General features: G+C 53.6%; 3 protein-coding genes across 3 annotated transcripts; 2 read left to right on the forward strand and 1 right to left on the reverse strand.

The window, feature by feature from the left end:
• On the forward strand, positions 1–3,437 carry SWI5 (SWI5 homologous recombination repair protein). Its single transcript, XM_054220978.1, has 5 exons — positions 1–203; positions 324–372; positions 847–968; positions 2,176–2,270; positions 2,730–3,437. Exons 1-5 carry the CDS (start codon positions 1–3, stop codon positions 2,792–2,794), a joined length of 534 nt encoding a protein of 177 aa, XP_054076953.1. The 3' UTR covers positions 2,795–3,437.
• A 1,957-nt stretch (positions 3,438–5,394) lies between these two features.
• TRUB2 (TruB pseudouridine synthase family member 2) lies at positions 5,395–10,432 on the reverse strand. The gene is made up of 8 exons (XM_054220666.1): positions 10,302–10,432; positions 10,057–10,185; positions 9,418–9,492; positions 8,809–8,870; positions 8,416–8,497; positions 7,663–7,735; positions 7,065–7,201; positions 5,395–6,300 (listed from the first exon to the last, which is right to left on the reverse strand). The coding sequence occupies exons 1-8, from the start codon at positions 10,396–10,398 to the stop codon at positions 6,011–6,013; spliced, it is 945 nt and encodes a 314-aa protein (XP_054076641.1). The 5' UTR covers positions 10,399–10,432; the 3' UTR covers positions 5,395–6,010.
• COQ4 (coenzyme Q4) lies at positions 10,395–16,479 on the forward strand. Its single transcript, XM_054220667.1, has 7 exons — positions 10,395–10,525; positions 10,639–10,824; positions 11,301–11,397; positions 13,112–13,214; positions 13,561–13,690; positions 14,570–14,663; positions 15,289–16,479. Exons 1-7 carry the CDS (start codon positions 10,456–10,458, stop codon positions 15,449–15,451), a joined length of 843 nt encoding a protein of 280 aa, XP_054076642.1. The 5' UTR covers positions 10,395–10,455; the 3' UTR covers positions 15,452–16,479.
• Positions 16,480–18,020: the final 1,541 nt, after the last annotated feature.

Raw genomic sequence — 18,020 nt, forward strand, 5'->3', positions numbered from 1 at the left:
ATGGAGAACTACAACTCCCGGCATGCTCCGCGGCGGAGACGGGACTACAACTCCCGGCGTGCCCCGCGGCAGGACTCCTGCTCCCGGCGTGCCCCGCCCCGGAGCGGCGGGAGGCGGCAGCCCTGGCCGAGCGGTCCCCGCCGACCGCGGGCCGCAGCCCGCCCCGCCACCCCCCCCGCCCTGCCGCGGCCTCTGCCAAGGAGGTAGGACCCGGTTCCCCGCTGTCCCGCTCCCCTCCCTCGCTCCCCTGCCCCCGCCGAGGCGGCCCGGCCCCGCCGTGGGGGTACCCGGCCTCTGACGCGGCGGCCCCTCTGCTTTACCAGGACCCCCGGTGGCTGCCGGCGGAGCGGCGCGGCCGGCTTCAAGTCACCGGTGAGTCCCCGCCCGGGCTCGGGGGGGGAGGTGGTCCCTGCTCGGCGGCTGCCCCCGGGCCCGGCCCTGCCGCCCGGCAGCCGCTCGTACGTCCCCGGCCCGGCGGGGGGTGTTTTTCATGGAGGGTGAAGTTCCCCGTTGCCCGAGTCCCTGCCGGCCCTGCGGTTTGGCGCTGCACCGTCCTGGGAGCTTCTCTTAAAAGCCAAATTGTGATTTTTATTTTTTTATTTTCATTTTACACTGTAAATCTCCAAAATGCTGTTGAGTATGATCTGGCGCAGGCTGATGTTACATAAACTCACAAAGATTTTACATGAGCTTCCCCTCATCCCCGCCAAGGAGATATTTTTTCCCTTTTATTTTTTCTCCTTTTTGATCCAATGACACGTAGCATATTTTCTGATCACTGCCCACCAGCCGTTTAGCATCTCAGCCAGGGCTGAGTTAGTGTTAAACATCTTCTGTGCTCTACAGATCCCGTCTCCAAGGGCCTGCCAACCTCATGGAGCCAACGAAGAAGCCCTGCGCTATGAAATTGAAGAGCTGAAACAGAAAGACCTTGCTCTGGACCAGGAAATTGCACAATTGTTGTCTGAGTATGTCGTTGGCAAGCTCAGTGTTCCCTGTGATGCCTCAGTTATTTTTGTTTTTAAAACAAAATATCGTCCAGGAATTAGAGCTAAAAGCAAACCTCTTGTGATGCCATTTTTATCATGGTGCTATAAAATGTTGATTACAGTGTTGTTTTGAGTTATGGGACCTGTTAAAGATGAGGGAATTCTTTCTGGTTTATTTGGTAAAGCAAAACAAGTTTTAGTAGGACCTTGGATAAAAAGATTTTAACTTTACCCCAGATGCTGCTGAGGTAATTATGTGTAAATGGGGAACGAATAATTTTAACTATGGTGAGACTACAACATGTCATGCTACCAGAAGAGCTTGATCGTGTGAGAATGAAAATTCAGATCATGACTTGTATGACCTGCCCAATTTAGTCCTAGGTAAAATTATTTCCTTTTTTGTTCCCCCTTGATCAAATGTTCTGTGACTTGTTCAAATGTCTGCTTTGTGTCTGAGGCGAGTGGGTTAAACCTTTGTGTTTGAGAAGCAGAGGTATTTTCCAGACAAGCAAGTGGCCCGCAGAACGCTGTGGCCTGACGGGTGCCACGTACAGGGTCGTGCCACTGTTTTATTGTGGTTTCTTATGACACACTGTGGCAGCTGCTTTTTAGCAGCTGTTCTGAGATAAAATTGCTGCTTGATTATTTTTTTTTTTTAAGAGAGAGAATCTCTGTGGGTTATTCATTGCGAAGGAGTGATATTTTCTAAGATAATGTGTAGTGCGTGAGATGGAAATGGTAGCACAACAAAGGCTGTTCCAAAAGCTGGGGGGGGTTTATCCTCAAGGATAAATAGACCTTAAATATTTTTTTTTTACCTAGATGCAGATTAGAGATTTGTATAAATCAAATTCACTGCAGCCTATTCCTATTTCTACTTGATTCTGAGAACTCAGGGAGTGGATTGTTGGGGTTTTTTGGTAAGTCTTGATGTGGGAAAAACCCTCAAAATGAGGATTTGCTGATTTTTGTAGCTTTCATGTTTATGACTTGTAGCAACAGTACTTGCTGCCTTCAGATTCAGCTTTTGACGTGCTGGGCTTGTGTATCTCAAATATCCTCTCTGTACTTGGTCAGCAGCAGCAGCACTCGCTATGCTGCAGCAGCAGCAATCCTGCTGTGTCATTTTTTTTTTCTATCATTTTTTCTATGATTTTTGACCTTTCTGGCTTTATTGTTACAGAGGCTACAGCCTGGAGGAATTGGAGAAGCACATCTCTCTGCTCCATGAGTACAATGATATTAAAGATGCTGGACAGATGCTGCTAGGCAAGCTGGGTAAGGAAGGGGAAAGCTGTGGAAGAACTTCTTAGACGAAGTTTTCATGTAGACAGAGAGAGAAGCTACTGCGCCATGAAGGCAGAGCTTGTTTTAAGGATTCTTCATTTTAGGCTTATATTACCTAATCACCAGTGCAAGCACAAATGCTTTTGTTGTTATTTTCTTGGGAGGTTTTTAGAACTGAACAAGTGAAATAATTGTTATTTACCACTATTTTAGCCTGTGTTATGAATTGCCAAAACTTTGTAAGTCTTACTGATTTTTGTCAGGTTTGGTCTTCACGCACTTAAACAAGAAAAGTGTTGAGACAAGCGGGGAGCAAAACTGCAAAATCTGTGGTTTCGTGGCTATGGAAGGTTCTATGGGATAGTTAGAGGCTACTGGGAGGAAAGTACAACTTCTCTGATCGATCTGATCTTTGTTTAATGAAAGCAATGGTATTTCTTTCTTTTCTAGCTGTTATCCGAGGGGTTACTACAAAGCAGCTCTACCCTGAATATGATCTGGAGCTTAGCGACTAGTATTGAACCTGAAGACTGCCACGTCCTGCAAAAATGACTGTTACTGGCCCATTATGTTTTAGTGTCCTAGTGGTTTAGAACTGACGTAAGGTGGCCTCAGAAATATGTATGTAGAATTGCAACAGTGTATGGGTTAACAGCCTCATTTCTAGGAAGCTTTGGAACATGAAAGTTGTTGAATCTACCAACCGTTTCCTGCTTGTGGGAAAGGGATATGGGACTTTGGATAATTTCTTCTACTACCTGATGAACAGTATTTTTATTTTTTTATTGGAAAGGTTGGAATTCAGGTTGGTGTTAAGACTTCCCATGGAACCTTTGCTTCTCTACGACATCCAGGGGCTATTTGGATACTGAATTGCTAGAGGAAGTGAGGGCATACACATGTACAATGTAATAGCTGCTTTGAAAGAAAAGGAAAAAACCCTCAGAAGTAGGGAGGGAAGAAGGCTGAAGTTGTGGTGATTTGGGGTTTTTGTTTTGTTTTATGATCAAATCTGGATAAGTCTGGGTGTTCTGCATTTCTGTACTTAACTGCTCTGGTATCTAGAGGTTTTGTATCATTTCTTGTAGTAAATGGCAAAATGTGAAGTTGTGTTGAACTGTCCAGTCTGAATAAAGCAGCTATCACATTTCTCAGTAATTCCCTTTAAGAGCCTATAAAACATTGCATGAACCTGGGAACAAATTCTTAAACTATATTCTGAGACAACTGTAACATCTATTATTCAAATGTTTTCTGAGGGCTTAATGGAGGCAGCGTGGCAGCAGTACCCAGTAATGGGTAGGTGCTGGATTACCTTTGCTCTCTTCTAGATGCAGAGTCACCGCGAAAGTGGCCGTCTCCTAAACACAAAATTATGTTGAGAGCCTGAGTGTTCCAATGTCAGGTGTTAGGATTGGGGGTGACTGTACAGACTAAATTTGGCTGCTTCGTGCAGTTCTGAGTGATGAAGCACCCTGCTGACCGCAGATCTGTTGTCCTTTTTTTCACTCAAGCTTGATGTCCTTCTGCCCCTTTCTACTTGTAAGTCCTTCTTGCCAGTAAGTTTCCCCCCCCGGTGTCTGGTCAGGCCCATGTTGCAGTCTGATCACTATTTCTAAATTTGAATCAAATGAATCTGTCTTCGTAGTGCTTGGAAACCATAAAAAGGCCACGAGGCTGCTGCTCAGAAGAGGTAACTGTTTCTGTGCTCTCGGTTCTGGACCTGGCACAGAAGCATCACTAACAAACACCTTGTTTTACTACAAAAGCCGTGGGCAGGGGTCTAAAGCCCAGGAAAAGGCAAAGTATCTGTATTGTGTGACTCATTCAAGCAGGTCTCTGCTAACGTGCAGGTGTGCTTCTCTGGAGGGTATTTACCGTGGCCATGTAAGAATGGACTCTCACGGGTGCGGTTACAGGTGTATCCTCTCCACCATAAACCCCCTCTTCCCAAGTGTGAAAAACTCCTGTGTTTTGGAGTAGTTTTAAGGGGAGGAAAAAAGTAACAAGAAGACAAGAACTGGGAAATAATAACTTTGTTCTCAAAACCTACTTTGCTGTTTTGGCTGGTATTTTCTGTGTGGAAGAACTGGTTTATCCTGGAGTGTTCCCACCAAAACGTTAGTCTGGCACATGCAACTGGAAGTGTTTTTTGCAATGGGAAGTACGTACAGAAATTCGTTCAGATTGCGTTAGGTGTAGGCCACGTAGGATGGAGTAGGCTCCGTGACCAAAGTTATTTAAGGACTGAGAAGTCCATGTTTTTGCCTCCTGGTAGGAGCATTAGTATTAAAGCTTGCAGCTGTAGCTGTGCAAGGGTTCTGCCCGGCTCCAGAACTCACGCTCCCGTGGTGATGGGTTTACGCTGCAGTTAGCTCAGGACAGTTGGCCGTGGAAGGTGCCCTGACCCCAGTCCCGTGTCCACGGAGGATGAACGCGCCCAGAACCAACCAGCTGAGGTAAGAGCGAGCTGCCCTTGGGGAGTCCCTGCGGCTCTGCGGCTGGCACGGTGACGTGCCACGTGGTGGCAGCTCCGCTCCGCTGCTGTTCTGGCAGCTCTCTGCAGAGCAGGGAAACCCAGAACAACTGAAAGATTCCAGGCTCTAAGTTAATGACTCCTGGGGTGCTTCAGGACAGGACTGGACTCTGCCACTGAGGTACTTCGTCACAGCCCCTCTTACTGCTCCTCCCAGTTACTTCTTGTACTTTAATGACTATCTGGAGGATGAAATATGCTGGCCTTAGTCCGAATCCAGAAGAGGAATAGAACAAATCCTCTGCTCTCTATAAATAGATCTCCAAACTTGCTAGCTAAGTGTATAGCTGGAAAAATACGGAGTGCAATAACAGTAACTTCAGATTTTTAATTTAAATTTAGGAAGTGTGTTTCTGCTAAGTCAGACCCATCTGTAATGAGGTAACGGAGAACAAATGGCATTACAGAGCTTCACTGAAGGGCAGTACGCGCCGTCTGCATGGAGCTGCTGCAGAGCAGGATACCACAGACCCCCGAACGCCCTGGGTTCCTCAGGGCGGGGGAAAGCTGCATGCCTTTTTTTTTAATGAGTCATTACATTCATGGATGAGTACTGAGCCAAGAACCAGCCTCTTCCCCTTCAGGTCACTTTCAGTTTTATTTCTTGTGTATCTTATGCATCAGTCCCTATCACAAGCCACTTTCCTCATCACACCCTGGATATAACCATTCCCTTGCATTGCTTTGTGTAAACTGTTTTCTCCCGCACATCCCTCTTTTAGTCTGATTTTGAGCTCTTGCTTTTCTGAAAGCAGGACTCACGGAACGAAAATACTCTAGGACAACAGAGGGAAAATAAAATCCATACAGGAGATAAGTTATGCCGCCACTTGCAAGGAACAAACAGATCTGTGCAGTCAAGGGAATACAGCTCTGTAAGACGCTGCCTGTTTCCTGCTGCTAAACAATTTGGGGATGGGTTTTTATATCCCTTAGCAACCTAATGTTCCCGAAGTCAACAGGAATTTTGGCACAGCTCACTCCTGTTAATGAACTGTTTGCGACGCTTTAAAAAAAAAAAATTATACAGCCTGTCAGTGAAAAAAATGCCTCTCTGATTAAAGTCATCTCAAGGAAAGGGTGGAAGTGAACTGCAATTAACCTCTTTCCTTCTGCTGTCCGTCACGCTGTCAGCGTGTGGCTGCGTTATTGTGCTACAGAGATCGCTCGTGGACGTTCCCCCCGTAGCACACGCTCAGCTGTCTGCAGCGTGGCCCATCTCGGCGTCCATCTTATCAAGGAGACTTTTATCCTGATGGCCTAGTGTTTTCTCTAACTCGGTTTGCACTTTCAGCTGACAGTCCCAAATGGCATTCTGTATGCTCTGCAGGTTCCACTGGGTTCTCAGCAGAGCATCGTCCAGCGTGAAAACACCGTCGCGTATTCTTCGCACTTGTGTGCACACGGCAGAGGATTTCAGCTCCAGACCAATCTCATGAACTATTTTTCGGAGGTACTGCTGAGTCTCATGCAAGCAATGGATTTCTAGAAGGACAGAGAGATTCCGTCAGAAGCAGCGAAGCTTTGACACAAACTCAGACCTTGTCTGTAAATCCAGACATCGCTCACAGTTTTGCCGAAAGAACTGGTTTGGCAGAAGAGACTATTTAAGATACAGCAGGGGTGGACTATGATTTTCTGGAATACTGCAGGGTGTCCTAGCCCCTCCCAAAGTGAATGTTTTAGAAAACAAACCTATAGATACAGGAGAGCAATGTAGACATTTAGGTATTTCAAAAGGGACAGGAAAAGGTACCTTTTTAATAAGACAAATAATTTGTGAGGAGTAGGAGACTGGCTGCAGGAAAGCAAACCACGCTTTAAAAAAAAACCCAAAACCAACACTGAAACGTGTTACACTGAAACGTTGGGATAAGGAAGAATTTTGCCCCATAGTATTCATTGTGCAAATTTTATTGGCTCAGCCTTAGACCTGGAACTGGCAGGGAAAACCTGAGCTAAGTGCACAGCTGGCTTGATTTACTACAGCAGCTTCAGTACTGTGAGGGGTCCAGGTCTTGCCCTACCAACAAATCTTTCCACTGCACTAAAGATTTCATCTAATGAGCTTTTGGGACTGTGGAAACTACAAACCATTAAATTTTCTACAGGGATTACCAGTTACAAGTTGATACAAAGTTCCCACCAGCTCATTTTGCCTTAAATCACGAATAAGAAACTGAAGTTCACCGACTTATTTGCTGTAGTACATACTCAGACTTCCCCAGTAGTTTCTGTACCAGTCCTACCTAGCTGGAATTCTGGAAGCACGAACTGGAGGCATCGGATTGCTGTGATTAACGGAGGGCTTTTTCCCATGGGACGAAGCAACCCTTTGACAGCCAGCTCGTATGCCTCTTGTGTTTTCATATCGATGTTAGAATGCCTGGAAAGAGGGAAAAAAAGGGAGCAGCGCAGGCACTTAGTACTTCCCTTCAATGGCATTCAAAATATCTCCACCCCCAATAAAGCAGAGCTGCAATTTTTATTCTTAAAACTGCCTATGTGTCGAGTCTTTGCATAGATTTTAATACTATGATATGTGTACTGTCAGTAGTGTAGCACAGTCTGGGAGGGAGGTACTTGGTCACGTCTACAAGATATTTTTGTAGGTCCTAATGTAGCTAGTAGTCCCAAAATAGCTGGAGATTTCAGGATATGAGAAGGACACTTAACTGCGACCTCTCACCAGAGCACAGAGCACTCAGAGCAGCTTCTCTCTGTTCCTGTCTCGCACTCCAACCTTTAAAGACTTGATTATGGCAAACAAAATCATCTAATTTCTTTTTAAAGACCAGCAAATGGCAGTCAGATCAGGTCAGCTGCGTTTCCCCACTGGATACGTACATCAGCAGGGCCTTATGATTTGTTCCTTGAATGACAGCGAGAATCCGTTCCAGCTTCTCCCTTGTGATATGATCTGCGAATATTAAGGCAGAAACAAAGTCTCAATTATCCATCCAGAAACGGGAGAGAGATGGCAGTCTGAAATGTGCCACCAGGGTGTTGCTGTCCCTTTGGCAGGCAGTCACACCGAAGCGGGCTGATGAGAACTGCCAAGAGGCGGCTTTAGCGGAGCACAGAACCACACAATGGTTTGGGTGGGAAGGGACCTTAAAGATCATCTTGTTCTGAGCCCCAAGTCACTCCTGAGCAGCGTCGCTTCCCCCGGCTGCGCCGTGGTGACGCACAAAGCAGCACAGTGCTGCACTACAAAGGGAAAAATCACTCTTAACCGATTACAAGATGTTGCCTCCAGTTCCTCATGTTGTGTGTTGGAAGAGTTTCATTCAATGAAAGCCTCTAACCGCTGTCTCTAGGCATGGTTTACGGAGAGATCTGGGTCCCAACCAATCCAGCAGCAGCCACCGTCACCAGGACTCGTACTGGCTTTGTAGATATCGTGGTTGTATTTAGAGCAGGTGGACTGTGATGTTAGCACTGAGCGTGGGCCATGTTAAAATAACGACTAGAAAGCGTGCAGGGCATAGCTTTGATCGTTGTGCCATTCACCAGGTTCAATGCCTTACAGTGAGCGTGCTGTTTGTTTGGTGTTCTGGTTTTGCTTTTTTAAAAAAACATGTCAATTCAGTTTCTTACCAAATGTCGTCTTCTCTACTAGCTTCCCTGTGTCTGAGAAGTCATCCGTGGCTTTACCGAACAGCCCGCCAACAGTGTAAACCTTGAAGAAGGGCAAAGAGTGTGATTTATCAAAGAAATACTCCAAACAATTGAGCAGCAATATTCTGCGAGGAAGCGTGGGCTGTGGCGATGTTGCACAAAAAGACAGTGGCGTCCTCTGCTCATATGGACATGTGTGGACGCCCATGTGAAGGACAAAATTCTGGACCTCGACAAGCTCTCCAAAGCATGGGTGGGTTTGAGACTCCGCAGCAGAGTCACTGCCACGAGGCCGGCCCGGGGCAGCGGGGCAGGACTGCGGTGTGAGGCTGCGCTCAGATGTTCTGGGGGCCCTTCAGAGCCATCACCTACCTTGGTCAGGTGGCAGTTGTACAGGTCAGTGAGCAGCTTGTTCCCATGGCCTATGCCAAGTACTGAAACACAAGAGAAGGGGAACCCGTTATTCAGCCCCAGGGGAAGTTACTGACGTGCACTGACACAGCACTGCACGCTCGCACTACTTTTCTTCTCCCCCAGACATGGACATCTCTCCTTAGAAGTCATGTCTGAGGAGTGCAATTAGACCCCCAAATCACAGCCTGTCGTTAAAACTACGGTAAGGCTGTAACAAGGGCACTTGGATTTCCCCAGAACTTTCCACCTGGGTACTTCAGGGCAAATAATTAGCAATGCCAGCCACGGTGGAGCAGAGACGGGGGGTTACGTGGCACATCGTGGACGGTGTCACAGGCAGGAGCAGGGCGTCTCACAGCAAAGCCCTGTACCCTGGGGTAAGGGTTCGCTCCCATCTCCTGGCATCACCAGTGTCATATTGCATCATTTCTTCTGTGTTTTAGCATTCATACTGCCAGCTGGGTTGTGAGACCTGTGGGATCCTGCTGTGTTCACTGCTTCTTCCCCACGCATATACCCATCACTCGCAGCCAGTGGGATGCAGTGCTGCTCTGGGACAAGACCCACCGAAGACTCCTGAGGCCTTCACGTCCAGCCGGTGACCCGCTCCGATCTTCAGCCGCCTGAAGCGCGGACCTCGGACTGACACGGAGACACTGTCGGGGTCAGTCCGCAGCACCCGCCCAGGGGGTCCCACCGCCCCTGAAGGGTCCCATCACCCCTAGGACTTCCATCACCCTGGGGGGTCCCACCGCCCCTGGAGGGTCCCATCACCCCTAGGACTTCCATCACCCTGGGGTGTCCCACTGCCCCCGGAGGGTCCCATCACCCCTAGGACTTCCATCACCCTGGGGGGTCCCACCGCCCCCGGAGGGTCCCATCACCCCTAGGACTTCCATCACCCTGGGGGGTCCCACCGCCCCCGGAGGGTCCCATCACCCCTAGGGCTCCCATTACCTCCGGGGGTCTGATCGCCCTGGGGGATCTGATCACCCCGGGGGGGTCCCATCACCCCCGGGGGTCCCACCTCCTCAAGGGTCCCATCACCCCCGGGTGTGATACCACCCCGGAGATCCCATCACCCCCGGGGCCCCCACCGCCTCCAGGACCCCCATCACTCCCGGGGCTCCCACCGCCCTGGGCGGTCCCCGCACCCTGGGGGGTCCCATCGCCCCTCCCAGGCCGAGGCCCCGCGGCGGCCCTTACCGAGGGGGTGGTCGGCCAGCACCGGCACCCTGGCGGCCACCAGCCCGGTGGCCCCGCCATCGCCCCCGTCCGGGGCGGGCAGGAATCGGACGTGCTGCCTCGGGGGGCGCCCCGGCGCCGCGTTCAGCTCTGCAAAAGAGAAGCGGGGCGGGGGGGGGGGGGGGGGGTCGGTCAGGGTGGCGTCCGGCAGCCCCCCGGGAGAGGGGGACGGGACGGGGTGGGGAGGGGGATCCCGCCGCCCTCACCGCGCAGCAGCCGCGTCTCCACCGCCTCACGGACGCGGCCCCACGCCACCCCCGCCGGCTTGTAGACGGCGAAGAGCCCGCCCGGTACGGCCGCCATGCTGCTCCGCGCCGCGGCCGCTTCCGGGGCGGGCGGCGGCGGCAGGGGGGGGACACGATGCTGCTGCTGCTGCGGCGGGCGGTGCGGGCGGGGGTCCCGCTGCTGCGGGCGGGTCCCGTTTCCCCAGGCAAGTGGCTTGTCCCCTTCCCCGGCGGGCGGCCCCAAGGGCGTCCCGGCGGTGCCCGCCCCGTTGCGGTGCCCCGCGGCCCCGCCGGTCCCTCATCCCCTCGCTCCCCGCAGGCACAGCCCGTCTGGGCCGCGCCGAGCCGCGGGCAGGGGATGGACGCAGCGGGGAGGAGGAGGTGGAGGAGGTGGAGGAAGGGTGCTACCAGCTGTATCCCGGGCACATCCCCACCAGCCCGCTGCAGAAGGCGCTGCTGGCCGCCGGCTCGGCCGTCATGGCTCTCTATGACCCCTACAGGCACGGTAAGCCCGGCGAGGGGAGCCCCTTCCACCCACGGTTCTCGTTAACGTCCAGCAAATCCTGTCCCGTGTCTCCTGGGAGCTTCTCAGGGACTTCATTTCTCCTCCTGTTGGGTAACGGGGCAAGTGCAGGGCTGAGAAACAAGGCCCAGGGCAGGGGCTGTGGAAGAGATGGGATGAGGATCCCCAAACACCCGCCGCGATCTCCTCCTGACCCCTTCTGATGCCACCCAACCCCATGTCATTCCTCCTTGGTCCCCCAGGCCTCATGCCTGCTCCTACATCCCTCCCTGCACGTGACACCAGGGCAGAGCAGCCCCGAGGCTGAAGATCCGCGGTTAGCGGGGTCCCTGCTTTGCCACAGGCTTCCTGCCTGCTCCTGGCCAAGGGGGTCATTGCCCCATTTCCTCACCTGCCCACCGAGGGCAGCCGGGTGTTGCGAAAACCGCTCTTGGGTCATTCTCTGGTCTCTCTTTCAGACATGGTGGCAGTCCTCGGGGAGACCACGGGCTGCCTTGCCCTGCCCAACCTGCGAGACAAGATGAAACACCACCCTGAAGGTTACCGCATCCTCCAGTGCGTCCCTCCGCATCCCTCCCTCCCTCGCCGTGTGGTTCGTGGTGGGGAGGGAGATGCGAGGCCAAACACATTCCTTGGGCCCCGTGAAGGGAGAGAGCCCTGTGCTCCCTGGCTTGAAAGCAGCACGGGCGTTTTGTTAGCCCTAACCCTCCAGGTTGTTTATTTTACTTTATTTTTAACGATCACAAGAGCCCTGTGGCGAGTCTAAGGGTGAGGGCACAGCAGCTGCTGGGCCCAGCCCTGTTTCAAGTGCTGCTGTCTGTCTGTTCTGCTCCGCTGCTGGAACTGGCAGGTGCCAACGCAAGGAGAGGCAGCAGCAGGCGCAAGGGAGAAATCTGTGGACGTGGTGGGTTTTCCTCGCTCCTCAGCAGCCATAAAAGCCCACCACGTCCACGGATTTCTCCCTGTGCCTGCTGTTGCCTCTCCTTGCGTTGGAGACTTCATCTCCACTGGTCTGCCTCCTCCTTAGACACCTCCGTGTTTTCTTTCCCTGCGCCTGCAGCATCTCCCCAGGCTGTGAAATGAGGCCATTTCTCTTGTCTTCTTTGTTAAGACTTGATCACTTTTCCTTCCGTGTCTGCAGGGACTTGTCGAGCGCAGCAAGGCTGAGCACCAGGAGGGACTTCACGAGCCTCTTATTAACCAAGATCTTATTGCTTATTTACTTGCTTTCTCCCTGCTCCTCGTTACATGTCAGGCCTGCTGCTTGTGTATCGTTTGGGTTGTACCATGAAGGGGATGGGGAAAAGCTGCTTTTTGCCACACATTTGTGCAGAGCAGCCTGATCCTGGCTCCAGACACTCTCCTGGCAAAGCACACAGAGAGCACCAGGATGGGGCTGAGCTCCAGAGGAACTGCCCAGGGCGAGGGGACAGCAAAGGCACCAAGGGCTGGGGAGAGACGTCTCCACCTGCACCTTGCCCCGTGGCATTGCAGGGATTTGCAGTGGTCCAGTTTGTGCACACAAGTGGGTTTTTTAATCCTCCAAGCTGCTGAGGTCCCTTTGACACCAAATACACAAGGAAACATCTGCAGCCAGGGTAAAGCTGGTGTGAGTCCTGCTTATCTCCCTGACACCTCCACTCCAGGAGCTGAGCAGCTCCTGGATCCACTGCAGGGCTTTTATCATGGGAAGAGTTTATCCTGTGCATGGAAATAAAAGGGCTTTTGTTTAGTTCCAGGGCTGTGGGGCACCTGTTTGCCAACCGCCTGGAGAGGAGACCTGTCCGTGCATGGCTGCCACGTGGCTGGCGGTGAAAGCCTGAGCAGGAGAGAAATTGAACCTGTGATTAGAATAGAACCCTTTGTAGGGTTGTTCCTTTGAAGCTCTGGCTGTTTTGCAGGGATGCTAACGAGCTGTGCTCCCCCAGGGCCTGCTGTTGCTGGGGGCTGTGCCTGGCCAGCAGCCCGTGTGGCAGCGTTTCGGTGCAGAGGACACCGGTGCTTTTCCAACCGGAGTTTTACAGGAGTGCAAGATGAGAGCTCTTTTGTTGCCAAGGCTTCAGGTAGATCCTTTAAGCAATTTGTGTCCCAGCCTCAGCAACAGAAATAAGGATGGTGCTATCCCCGCAGCAGGCAGTCAGGATCCGTGCGAGGAAAATGCCTGGGAAGGGCAGAGGCAGCGGATGGGGTTTTCCAGGGGCTCCTTTCCTCCAGGACCTCCTGCTGTGGGTTTCCCTGTGAGACTCACTGACCTGTGTTTCACTTTCAGGGAACGACCTCGCATCCGTCTTTCCACCCTGGACATGGACAGGCTGCGGGGGCTGCCGGACGGCACACTGGGCCGGGAGTATGTCCGGTTCTTGGAGGACAACGTGAGTGTGGGGTTTCGCAGGGTGCAAATGGCTGTAGTTGATCCCTGTGCTGGGAGCACGGATGCGCCTTAGGGGGAGATTGGAGCCGTGGAGGAACCTGTGGGGAACCCTCCGGGAATGAGAGGGAGTCGAGGGGATGGGATGAGATGCTGGGTGTTGGATGTTGGTGGATGTGTCATCGGTGCTGCGCAGTCCCTGGTTTTCAGCTGTGTAAATGACACTGACCCCCATCGTTGGGCCTGGGAAATGTGCTGATGGAGGTGACCACCTACTGCTGCGCATTAAAGAATGAGATCAGAAACTTGAGTTTTGGAGGAGGCTGAATTGAACCTCTTTGAATTTGCAGAAGGTTTCTCCAGACACCCGGATGCCGCCCAAGTTTATTGATGATGAAGAGCTGGCGTACGTGATCCAGAGGTACCGGGAAGTCCACGACCTGATGCACACCCTCCTGGGCATGCCAACCAACATGCTGGGTGAGCGGCAGCGGGCACGGAGGGCTGCGCTCCCAAACCCCACTGATGGTTCTCAGCCAGGTCTCCAAAGAATAGAGCAGGCTGGGCCAGTCGGACTCCCCGATCCTCAGCCTGGGGAGGTGTGTGGGGAGGTTTGCATCGTCACCGTCCTGCATTGCTGGCTCTGTGGTGGCCAAGAGCCCATGGGATGTCACCTTTCCCCGCTGGGAGATGCTCTGCCCAAGCCCTGGGTGCAGGCAGCTGCTGCGTGGGCAGAGGGGGTGTTTGCTGCCTGTCAGGGAGGGTGGCACCAAGGGAGGAATGTTTTGCAAGCTCTGAGTGAAGGCAGAACTGGGGGGTTCCTGGTTGCTCCTTATCTGCGCGTCCCTGTGTCCTTTGCCCTCATTTTGTGTCTGAGTCAATAGCAAGTCGCAAGTCGAGCCTTGCCGGTGAGCCTGCGGGAACCGGCGTGTCAGGTCTCCTATGCAGGTTTCGGCTGAGCCCTGGTGGCTTTTGCGAAAGGTCTGTTCTGTGCTGAGAGACGGGGAGAGCCATGCAGGGGATCAGGCTTCGGCAATTGCATTGCTAAAGATCTGCGGCGAGCCGGCCTCCCCGAGAGGTGTTTCCCAAGCTCACGGGGCCTCACCTGCGGGGTGCTTTTGCCCCCGGGGCTGTCCCTCTCGGGTGGGTGGTGCACAACAAGGCTCGTCCTGGTGCGGGATGAGGCCATGGCCAGACTTGGGAAGCATTCCCGAGTCCTGACGTGGAGGCGGAGGGGATGGTGCGTAGCTGTCCTTGGGAAGGGACGCATCGTGCAGCCTGTGATGGGGAACCGTGTGGCCCTGGCTAGCCCTTGACCTAGACACCTTGTCCGCTCACGGCCTCCCTGCTCCCCCCCAGGTGAGGTGGTGGTGAAGTGGTTCGAAGCCATCCAGACGGGGCTGCCCATGTGTGTCCTGGGAGCAGCGTTCGGCCCTGTCCGTCTCAGCGCACGGTAGGCACCGGCACTGGCCGATGAAGGGAGTCTCTGCCCTGGGGACGCACCAGCCTGGGTGTCACTTGCCAGGGTCCTCTGGGGACGAAGAGGGGACACTGCTATTTTGCAGGAGGGAGTCAGTCAGGGATCCCTCGTGTGAACCTGCTGCTCCGTCCCCACGGCCCAGGGAAGCAGTGACAGCGGGAGGCATGGCTTTGCCTGGTCACTGAAGCAGAAACTGATGCTTCATCTGCTTCCAGCACCCAACCTCCTGTGCCAGGCAGCAGGAGCAATGCCCGGGCCTGGCTGCCCTTGACTGGGCCCCTGTTGAGGGCCAGCAGGACCCTTACCTGCTGGTGGCCGTTCTCTGCCCCAGCACATCTGTTTTGGTGGCCCAGCACAGTTTGGGGACTGCAGAACTTCAGCTCTGGTCTTGGGTCTGCTGCTGGCTGTAGCCTTCCCAGCACACTGTCCTCTTCTGTGCCTCAGTTTCCCCTGTGAGATAGGCGGGAGGGATGCCGGAAGGGTGGAAGGTTACATGGAACACGTGGGTTGGCATCTGCCTGCAGTGGGGACTCGGAGAAGGAAATTAAAAACAAAACATGGAAATCAAAACTGTCACCGTCTGTGTCTTTTGTTCCAGAAAGCTGCAGGTCCTGGCCACCGAGCTGGTTCCCTGGGCGATTCGGAGCGGGCGCAACGCCAGCTGTATCCTCAATGTCTACTATGAGCAGCGCTGGGAGCAGCCAGTGGAGTCCCTGCGGGAGGAGATTGGCATCTTCCCTCCTCCGGCCGTTCGAGTGTGAGCGCTCAAGTACGGGGAGGGGACGGGGGATCCCCGCTGGCAACCGTCCCCTGCCACACTCCATCTCCTCCTGCCCGAGAGCGCAGCGTGGCTCTGCTACCAGCCGCCACGGACCCGGGGGCTGAGTTTTCTCCTGCCAAGAGCTGGCACCCTCCTGTTGGTAGAAGCCAAGTGGCACCTTCCTGTGCCATGACAAAACTTGACCTTTTTAGCTGTTTGTGATTCAGTGGAGGGATGGCAGGGCCCGCCGTGCCTTTCCCAGCTGGGTCTGGCTGCTCGGGTCCCCCCAGCAGCAGCACTCCGGTATTGATGCTCTGAAATGTGGGGATGGGTGGGAGCAGAGCTGGTTTACAACACGCTGCAGCAAACCAACACCTTGGCCTTCTGCAGCTCTAGGGCTGCGTAGGTAAATTCCTCCTCCCACCTTCCCTGAGAAGATCGAGGCTTAAAATCTTGGGGCCACCCTGGGTTGGAGCTAAACCGGTGATTTACAGAGCAGCCCGGGGGCAGGTTTGGTGTGTGCAACAGTGAAATCCCATCTCGTACTGGTGCCTGACCGGTCTCCTGGTGGGTCATATGGGATGTGTCTCACGCCTTGGAGACCAGGCAGTGTGTGATTGCATGCCCACGGGAGCAGGCGGGAAAATACCTTTGGATATTATCCCTGCTGGATTGGCTGTTCGAGAGTCGATCCCAGGCTGCCGTGTCTCCCTGTAGTCCCTCCCCATCAAAAATGCTGAAATCCATGTGATTGCGCTGGGTTTTCAACAGGAATCCTCCCCTCCTTGGGAAGCAAAATGACGTGACTGGGAATAAGGGGCTGAATCGTGGGAGCACAGAAACGGCGGCTGCTTGCGCTGTGTCTGGGAGCTAATTGCTGTCTGGGTTAATTAAACGGGGCTCCAGACTGCCGATGGCTGGAGTGCAGAGCTGTCAGATGCGAGGGCAGAGAGCCGCGAGGCTGGGGGCTCTTTGTACGTGTGGGTTTGCTGTTGAAATTCCTTCTTGCTTAATAAAATCCATGGTGGAGATTGTGGTTTGTTATCCCTTTCCTTCCGAGGGGGAGGTCTGATGTGAAACCCTGTCCCTTTTCGGCTCCAGTGGGGTCTGCTCTTCTTTGTCTGGTGGTGGCCGGCAGGGAACATGCGTGGCCACACATCCCTGGGGACCAGGGCACAAAGTGGGCTTGCGGAGCCGCATCTTTCCAGCTTGGATTTGGGGGTGCTGGGCTGTTGAGCAGCTCCTTGTGGTTGTTGCACAAAAGCCTGGGCAGGGGAAGAACAGGGTGCAGGGCAAGAGAGGGGCTTCCTAAGGCGATCCTGGTTCCTGGGGAAAAGAGCAGGTGCTCTGACTGGGGTGCTTTGGTGGTCCCAGGGGGACATTGCACAGCCAGCGGACATGGCATTGCCCTGCTGTGAGCGTCACTGGCCCCATCCCAGTCTCCTGTGGGATGCTGGAGTGGACAGGCAGGAGCAGGGGCTACTGGTGCGACTGGGGGTCAGAGTTGCTCCGTTCCAGGAGGCTGAGCAGGGGCAAAATTCTTGGGTTTTGGGCTACGTTCAAGAGCAGATGGCGCAGCAGAGAGACTGGCTTCCTTCCAAGCTTCCCCTGACTCCCTGCTTTCAACTTCTCCCTCCATCCCCACCCCATCCAGACTTCGGGTTTTTCTCCCAAACTGGGCTAATGCCTCCCCTTGGCCTCCAGAGTTATTTCAAACAGATAATAAAGGATATCATATAAATACCCCCTTCAGCTGCCAGTAAAACACAGAGACGGGGTTGTCCTATTGCACTGGTTGAGATGAAAGAAGTGTTTGGCCCTGCAATGACCCGGAAATGTGCTTTTTTTCATCGGAAATGTGTCAGAGCTTTCGGTTAAACCGAAGGGCAGCAAAGATTCGTCGCTTCCAGAAGCTGCAAGCAGCAGGGAAGCAAATGTGGGAAATGATGGTCGTTAAGAGGGTTTTGCTGCACTTTGGGTTATTTAGCGTGGCCGTGCAGTGCTCGGGGTGCCGGTGGCGGTTGTGCTGCCTGTGCACAGCCGCGTGTTGCCGGGTGTGTTGGTACCAGCGGTACAGAAATGGCACGTAATGTAATTTTAAACTGCATCTGCTCGGCCGGATCACCTAACAGCCACTGCGGCTCCTGTTCGCCATGGCTGTTGCTCATCGAGCCTGCAAGAAGGAAGGCGGCGTCAGCGGAGGGTGGGGAGCGGGGCTGATTTTGGCAGGTCAGACACAAGTCATGCAAAAATGCATTTTTTTGGGGACTTATTCACTGTGGACGAGTGTCAGCTCCACCACCGCCACCAGCTGTGTGCCTGTGCTGCTGGGGGGATGCGATAACAATAAGTTATTGTTATAATATATAACTTACAGTATAACTGAGGGAAGCGGTGCTGCTGCCGAACCGATGCGTGTTTATTACTCCCCGGAAGGAGCTGTGTCCTGGGGCTCCTCTCCCCCAGGGGGTCCATCCCCGGTACCCGGGCGGCACCCGGCCCTGCTCCGAAAAGGCTGCTCCCGCCCCCGCGGGGCTTCCCCAGGCCGGCCGGGCGCTGGTCGGTGACAG

Source organism: Rissa tridactyla, chromosome 14 (assembly GCF_028500815.1).
Source record: "Rissa tridactyla isolate bRisTri1 chromosome 14, bRisTri1.patW.cur.20221130, whole genome shotgun sequence".
In the NCBI taxonomy this organism is placed as follows: domain Eukaryota; kingdom Metazoa; phylum Chordata; class Aves; order Charadriiformes; family Laridae; genus Rissa; species Rissa tridactyla.

What these genes read in the sequence shown, in the direction of transcription:
- TRUB2 (XM_054220666.1), bottom strand. Translation starts at nt 10,398, where the DNA reads ATGGCGGCCGTACCGGGCGGGCTCTTCGCCGTCTACAAGCCGGCGGGG. An exon ending in ACAACTGCCACCTGACCAAG is followed by an intron (nt 8,498 to 8,808) that starts GTAGGTGATGGC and finishes CCCTTCTTCAAG; the next exon opens with GTTTACACTGTTGGCGGGCT. An exon ending in GCTTCCAGAATTCCAGCTAG is followed by an intron (nt 6,301 to 7,064) that starts GTAGGACTGGTA and finishes CTGTCCTTCTAG; the next exon opens with AAATCCATTGCTTGCATGAG.
- SWI5 (XM_054220978.1), top strand. Translation starts at nt 1, where the DNA reads ATGGAGAACTACAACTCCCGGCATGCTCCGCGGCGGAGACGGGACTAC. An exon ending in CGGCCGGCTTCAAGTCACCG is followed by an intron (nt 373 to 846) that starts GTGAGTCCCCGC and finishes TGTGCTCTACAG; the next exon opens with ATCCCGTCTCCAAGGGCCTG. An exon ending in ATTGCACAATTGTTGTCTGA is followed by an intron (nt 969 to 2,175) that starts GTATGTCGTTGG and finishes TTATTGTTACAG; the next exon opens with AGGCTACAGCCTGGAGGAAT.
- COQ4 (XM_054220667.1), top strand. Translation starts at nt 10,456, where the DNA reads ATGCTGCTGCTGCTGCGGCGGGCGGTGCGGGCGGGGGTCCCGCTGCTG. An exon ending in GAAGGTTACCGCATCCTCCA is followed by an intron (nt 11,398 to 13,111) that starts GTGCGTCCCTCC and finishes TTTCACTTTCAG; the next exon opens with GGAACGACCTCGCATCCGTC. An exon ending in CCTGTCCGTCTCAGCGCACG is followed by an intron (nt 14,664 to 15,288) that starts GTAGGCACCGGC and finishes CTTTTGTTCCAG; the next exon opens with AAAGCTGCAGGTCCTGGCCA.